The sequence below is a fragment of the Capricornis sumatraensis genome, chromosome 18 (genome assembly GCF_032405125.1).
Source record: "Capricornis sumatraensis isolate serow.1 chromosome 18, serow.2, whole genome shotgun sequence".
NCBI classification, from domain to species: domain Eukaryota; kingdom Metazoa; phylum Chordata; class Mammalia; order Artiodactyla; family Bovidae; genus Capricornis; species Capricornis sumatraensis.
The window spans coordinates 73922501-73928086 of record NC_091086.1 but is presented as its reverse complement, the minus strand read 5'-3'; the positions used below and the strand labels follow the sequence as shown (position 1 = coordinate 73928086).

The 5586-nt window shown below is 56.4% G+C and overlaps 1 protein-coding gene across 1 annotated transcript in view; it reads left to right on the top strand.

Annotated features, from left to right (window-relative positions):
• Nucleotides 1-210: 210 nt before the first annotated feature.
• The window catches only part of ICE1 (interactor of little elongation complex ELL subunit 1), a 69907-nt gene continuing 64531 nt past the window's right edge, over nucleotides 211-5586 (top strand). Inside the window, exon 1 of the mRNA XM_068990532.1 lies at nucleotides 211-294. Within this exon, the coding sequence (XP_068846633.1) occupies nucleotides 211-294 (84 nt within the window). The remainder of the gene's footprint in view (nucleotides 295-5586) is intronic.

The following is a 5586-nucleotide window of genomic DNA, read 5'->3' as shown; positions in this document are numbered from 1 at the left end:
GTTTCTGTCTGCAGCGCCTGAGGTGGCTCTGGCTCGGAGAGCCGTTCGCCCGGCTCCACGGGGACCTCGGTGCACGGATGGGCCCGCCCGGACCCGGCGGGAAGCGGCCCGGGAGGGCCAGGCGGCCCCGGCGGCGTCAGCAGAGGCAGGACGGGGCCGAGGCCGCCGGCCCCTGAGGCGCGCGGGCTCTGCGGGCCCGGCGGCGGCACCATGATGCCGGGCGAGACCCATTCGGCGGCGCCGGGGACGGCGGCGGACCTCTCGCGCTGTCAGGGCTGCGCCTCGCTGCAGCAGGTGAGGCGTCTGCCCCTCACGCCGAGGGCGCGGAGGGGCTGGGCCGGGCCGTGCGGGGCGCGAGGCGGGGGTGAGGGTGGGGGTGGGCCTCGGGCGGAAGCCCCCCTCCCCCTCCCCGTATTGGGAAAGGCTAGGGCTTCTTTGGTGGCTCAGCTGGTGAAGAATCCGCCTGCAATGCAGGGAGACACCCTGGTTCGATTCCTGGGTTGGGGAGATCCTCTGGAGGAGGGAAAGGCTATCCACTCCAGTATTCTTGGACTGCGCTGGTGGCTCAGCTGGTAAAGAATCCGCCCGCAATGCGGGAGACCAGGGTTCGATCCCTGGGTCGGGAAGATCCCCTGGAGAAGGGAAAGGCTACCCATTACAGTATTCTGGCCTGGAGAATCCCATGGACACAGCAGCCTGGCAGGTTACAGTCCATGGGCTTGCAAGAGTTGAACATGTTTTAGCGACTTTTCGCTGCGTTCTTCAGGCTTAGAATCTGGGATTCATTTCCTAGGTGCAGCGCTGGTGGAGGGGTGGGGGGCCCCCCCGGGGTTCCCTTCGCCAATCCCGGTGTTTCCCCCAAGACTGACTCCGAGGGAAATGAGTAGTGGTCAGAATGCCAAGGGAAGCTAATCTCTCCCAGGAGAAGGTGGTTGTTTTTTTACTGTGCTGGCCAGTCCTTCCGTATTTCTTGCTTGTGGGGGTGGTGGGGGCGGGTGCTCATGTGGCCTGCGGGTTGGCCAGGAGGGTCATTCGTCCCCGGAAGGCACGTGGACGCTGCAGGTCTCTGAAGTGTAGCATGGAGTGTGCGCGACCCCGGCAGAAGAGGAGATGCTGCCAGCGTCGGCCTCAGGCCCTGCGGAGTGCCCCTCCCCAGCTGGACTTCTCGCAGCCATCTGATGTCAGGAGTCTCTCTTTTTGCTGCTGTCATCAGTGTTTTTCGGTGGTAAAGTAGCGCTGTGCTCTGCCTGTGCCTGTGTGCGCAGTCGCGTCCAGCTCTTTGTGACCCCATGGGCTATATGTGTAACCCTCCAGGCTCCTTTCTCTGTCCATGGGATTTTTTTTTTTCCAGGCAGGAATATGCTGGAGGGGGTTGCCAGTTCCTTCTCCAGGGGGTCTTCCCAACCCAGGGGTCGAATTTGCGGCTCCCGCATTTGGCAGGTGGAGTTTTTACCATCCGAGCTGGCAGAGCAGCTGGTTGTAGTCCAGCGTGGTACTGACGTGTAATTGAATTACTCCTATTGTACCCGGTGTTCTGGGCACCAGGGACATAGTGGTGAATAACGCAGGGGTGACCAGAGCGTCTTGCAGATGAGCTGTGTGTGTGAACGTGAGACTTCTGAAGGCTTGAAGTGTTAGGAAAATAAGGGAGGAGTTGGAGTGGTGGTGTTTTCTCCGCTGGGGGCTGCCGGGAGGGCAAGTTGCTCTTGAGCTGGTGACATTCGGACACGTGAATGGTGAGAAGCAGACTGGATAGGTGTGGAGGAGCTTCCTAGGTAGAAGGTTTGACAGGTGATCGGGTTTGGGGGTGAAAAGGAGCGAGGCGTCTGAGGAACCGCAGGAGCTCCAGCTGGGGCAGAGGCAGAGCTCTGTGAAGGCCGGAAGGAGTGTAGGCCCCGAGGCCGTCGGAGAAGCTGAGGGCTTGGGGCTTTGTTTTTCTAACAGCATCGTCTATGAGCTGATTCCGAGCATTTTAAGGGCTGGGAGCAGGGAGGGAGAGAAGAAAGTCCTGCCCTGGCACTCTGAAATAGAGGGGGAACAAATGGGAAAGTCACTGTCTGAGCTGAGATGTCTCATGGAGGCATTCATAATGTGCTTTTGTTTTCCCCTCAAAACCCAGGTCCGTGAGGGAAATTCTCTTGAATCGTTTGTAAGTTGTATTTATTCTCTGGGCTGTTAATTCCCTCAGCAAATGTTTTTTGATCCCCTGCTGTGTTTCAGGAAGTGCAGTTACAGGAGTGGGTGAAAAGGCAAGTATTCTTCATCTCAGAGCCTCTATGTTAGGAGGCAGGGGGAGGAGATAGTCAACAGGTTATGTGAGAAGGTAATAAATGTGCTGGAAATAACTTGAGCAGAGAAAGGGAGACGAATAAAAGGCTGAGGAAAGGGCCAGTGTCTGGTAGAATTTAAGTAGGGAGTCCTGGAGGCTTCAGGGAGGTTGCCTTTGGGCAGAGAGGGTGAGGATGAGCTCTGGAGACGTCTTTGGAGAGGAGCACCCCAGACGGCCGAGAGGTTGCTGTGGTGGCCAGTCGCTCGTGTGCTTGGGAAGACGTGGAGGCACGGCAGCTGGGGTGGAGCGCGCTGGGGTCTTGGTGGGTTTGGGGCCGTCCTGGCCGGGCGACTTATAAGCGACAGGGATTCACTCCTCACAGTCACTGCAGCCGGCAAGCCCAGGATCCAGGGGCTGGCGGATCTGCTCTCTGGTGAGAGCGGCACTCCTGGTTCGTGATTCCTGCTGCGCCCTCACTTGGCAGCTCTAGGGTCTCCTTCATGAGACCGCAGATCCCATCCCCGAAGGCTGTGCCGTTCTGACCTGCTCACCCAGCAGAGGACCACCTTGCTGTGCCTGTCCTGTAGCTGATTATACGTCAGCGTATGAAATTGGTGGGGGGCACAGTGACCTACGGAATTTGATGAAGTTAGAGGAGAGGCTGACGGGGGATGCCCTTCGAGTCCGTTGTAAGGATGTTGGCTCTTCTTCTGAAAGGACAGTGAGTCACAGGTTTTTCTGTAGGACAACGAGTGTAAATAACTGTCCAGTCATGGGTCCGAATCTCCTTCAAAGACCTGGTCTTCGTTCAGAGTAGCAACTGCGTCCTCCTGGTGGCTTGGCCAGAAAGTAGATGTCCCCCTTGGTTCCTTGCTTTTCTCTCACACCCTGCGTCCAGCCCATCAGCTTACTGTCTTCTTCTCCTGGTCCACCCGTTTCTCCCTGTCGCCACTGCTAACCCCCTCGTGTGAACCTCTGTGATCTCTGGCCCAGAGGCTGTTGCAGTCACCTCCTGGGCACCTCCCCCCTTCCTGCTGCGCCACATTCTTCTGTTGGTTCTCAAGCCAGCCAGCAGCCGTAGGGGTCGTCCTGTGAGGTCTCTAAGTACAGGAGTCTGCAGGCCTTTTCCGAAAGTGGCAGGATCATAAATAGTTAGGTGTTGTGGTCTCAGCCTGTAGTGTAGAGACATCCACGGGTAGCACTGGAGGGCTGGATGTGGTTATGCTTGGGGGAACCCTAGTTTGTGGGATGGAACGGGCACTGGAAGTGTGGACTGAAGCCCTGAGGGGTTTCAGCTGTGTTCACATCTGGTTGTGGAGCCTCCAGGTACCACGGTCCCCTCTGGGGAAAAAGCGAAGCGGCTACGTCAGATGGGCTCTGAGTTGGCTAGGTCAGATGGGCTCTGAGTTCACTGTGAGAGTCTTGGTTGGGGAGAAGCGGGGACGGGAGAGGGGAGGAGGGTGTTCGTCCACGCCTGCTGGTCACTAAGGTGGGTGTGGGGTCATGAGGCCAGGAGCAGCAGACAGACGGAGGTAAAGAGGATGCGTGGGGGAGATCAGGATGGGGAGACCGGAGGGTGAGGATAGGCATTTGCCAGTCAGGCCCGCGGTCGGCCCCGCAGCAGAGACGCTTCTGCAGGCTCGCAGGGCACCACAGCACGTTGTGGGCCTCAGAGAGAGAGGGTCTGTGGCGAGCACACCCTGCTGTGAGCGCTGGCGCACCGGGAGTCCTGGGTCTTGCAGAAGTTTCCCGTGCACGTCAGGAGGGTCTGCCTGCAGGAGCCCCCGGGCCAGCGCTGTGGCTCCCCCCGACCCCCGTGGAGGCCAGCTGTGCCCACGGAGCAGCGCTCTGCTTGGGCTGTGTGGCTTCCTCCCTGTCTCTCTCCTCCCGGCCCTCTTCTCTCTCTCTCTCTTTCTTATTTTGGTCATGCCTCTGGCTTGCAGGATCTTAGTTCCCTGACCAGGGATTGACCCCGAGCCCTCAGAAGTGAAACTCTGGAGTCTTAACCACTAGACTGCCAGGGAATTCCCTGCCCTCTTTTTCTTTAGCGGGTGCAGAGATACATTGCTTTTGTGGCTTGATTTAGAAGTTTATAGATTGACCACGTTTTTCCCTAGTCTCTCGCATCACCTCATCTGTTTTCTCCTCCTTACTGGTTACGATGGTTGATCACTGATTTGTAGCCCAGTGTCTGTATGGGTTGCCAAACTTTGGAAATCCTAAACCTGTGTGGGTCCTCACACTGGTGGTATTATGTACTGTTAAACAAATCTTAAGCTGAGAGGTTTGAAGTCAAGCTGGCGGAAGCCCCTTTATTCTGGTGAAGGAAAGGGCCTCTCCACCCCCACCACGTTTTTTTTTTTTTTTTAAAAAAAACCAGTTTTAGTTATTGCAGAATAAAACATTTTAATTCTCTGGAGAATCCAGATGAGAGTTTGAAGTACATAGTCGTACTGTTTAGCTTATGTAACTAGAATAGATTCAGAATAAGTGGTGTTTGGCTGTCCTTGGAGCAGCTTTGAGCCAATTGTTAATAGAAATTTGTGTTGGACTTCCATTGATAATCACCAGTGGTTTCAACTTCCATTATTTGCAATTTGAAACATACCTCTTCCGTAATGTAAGTGGTTATAACGAATGCTCACGGAGTTGAGATTCATTCAGTAAATGTTTTTCGAGCGTCACCATGTTTGTGAGACGGTGGTATGTGTTGGAACCTGAGCATGAACAGAAGAGGCACGGAGCATGTGTTGTGGTTGAGGTTACAGAGGAATGAGACAGCACAGCACCCACAGTGTACGTGTCTTGTAATGAGTACTTAGAAAATCTGAATAAAAGGTGGGACCCACACAGTTCAGACCCTGTTGGTCAGAGGTCAACTCCTCTCTTCCAGGGGACTTTCAGGGTAGGCGCCCTGGGAGCATCCAGGAGGGGCAGCTGAAGGCTTCGCGGAAGAAGTGCGTCTAGGCCTGAAGAACCATTTGTGATAAACGAGAGGGAAGAGATGGAAGGGGCGTGGTGTGGGCAGAGGAGGCTTCACGGGCAGAGACTAGGAGGGGAACGGAGTCCCTGAGTGATCAAGCCCCAAGCAGAGGGATGGGGAAGAAGAGGCCCGCGAGGCTGGAGCCTGCCCTCCCCGGAGCCAGAGCCGCTCAGCGGTCCCAGCAGGTGTGTGCACGTGGAGGGGTGGGCGTTCCCACTGTGCCAGGGGCATCACCCGGGGCCTTGGCTGACCGCTCGGGGACAGGCTTGGCCCTCATAAAGCTCGACTGGACTCCATTCACCTGCAGTTGGTAAAAAGTTAGCAAACAGGAGGA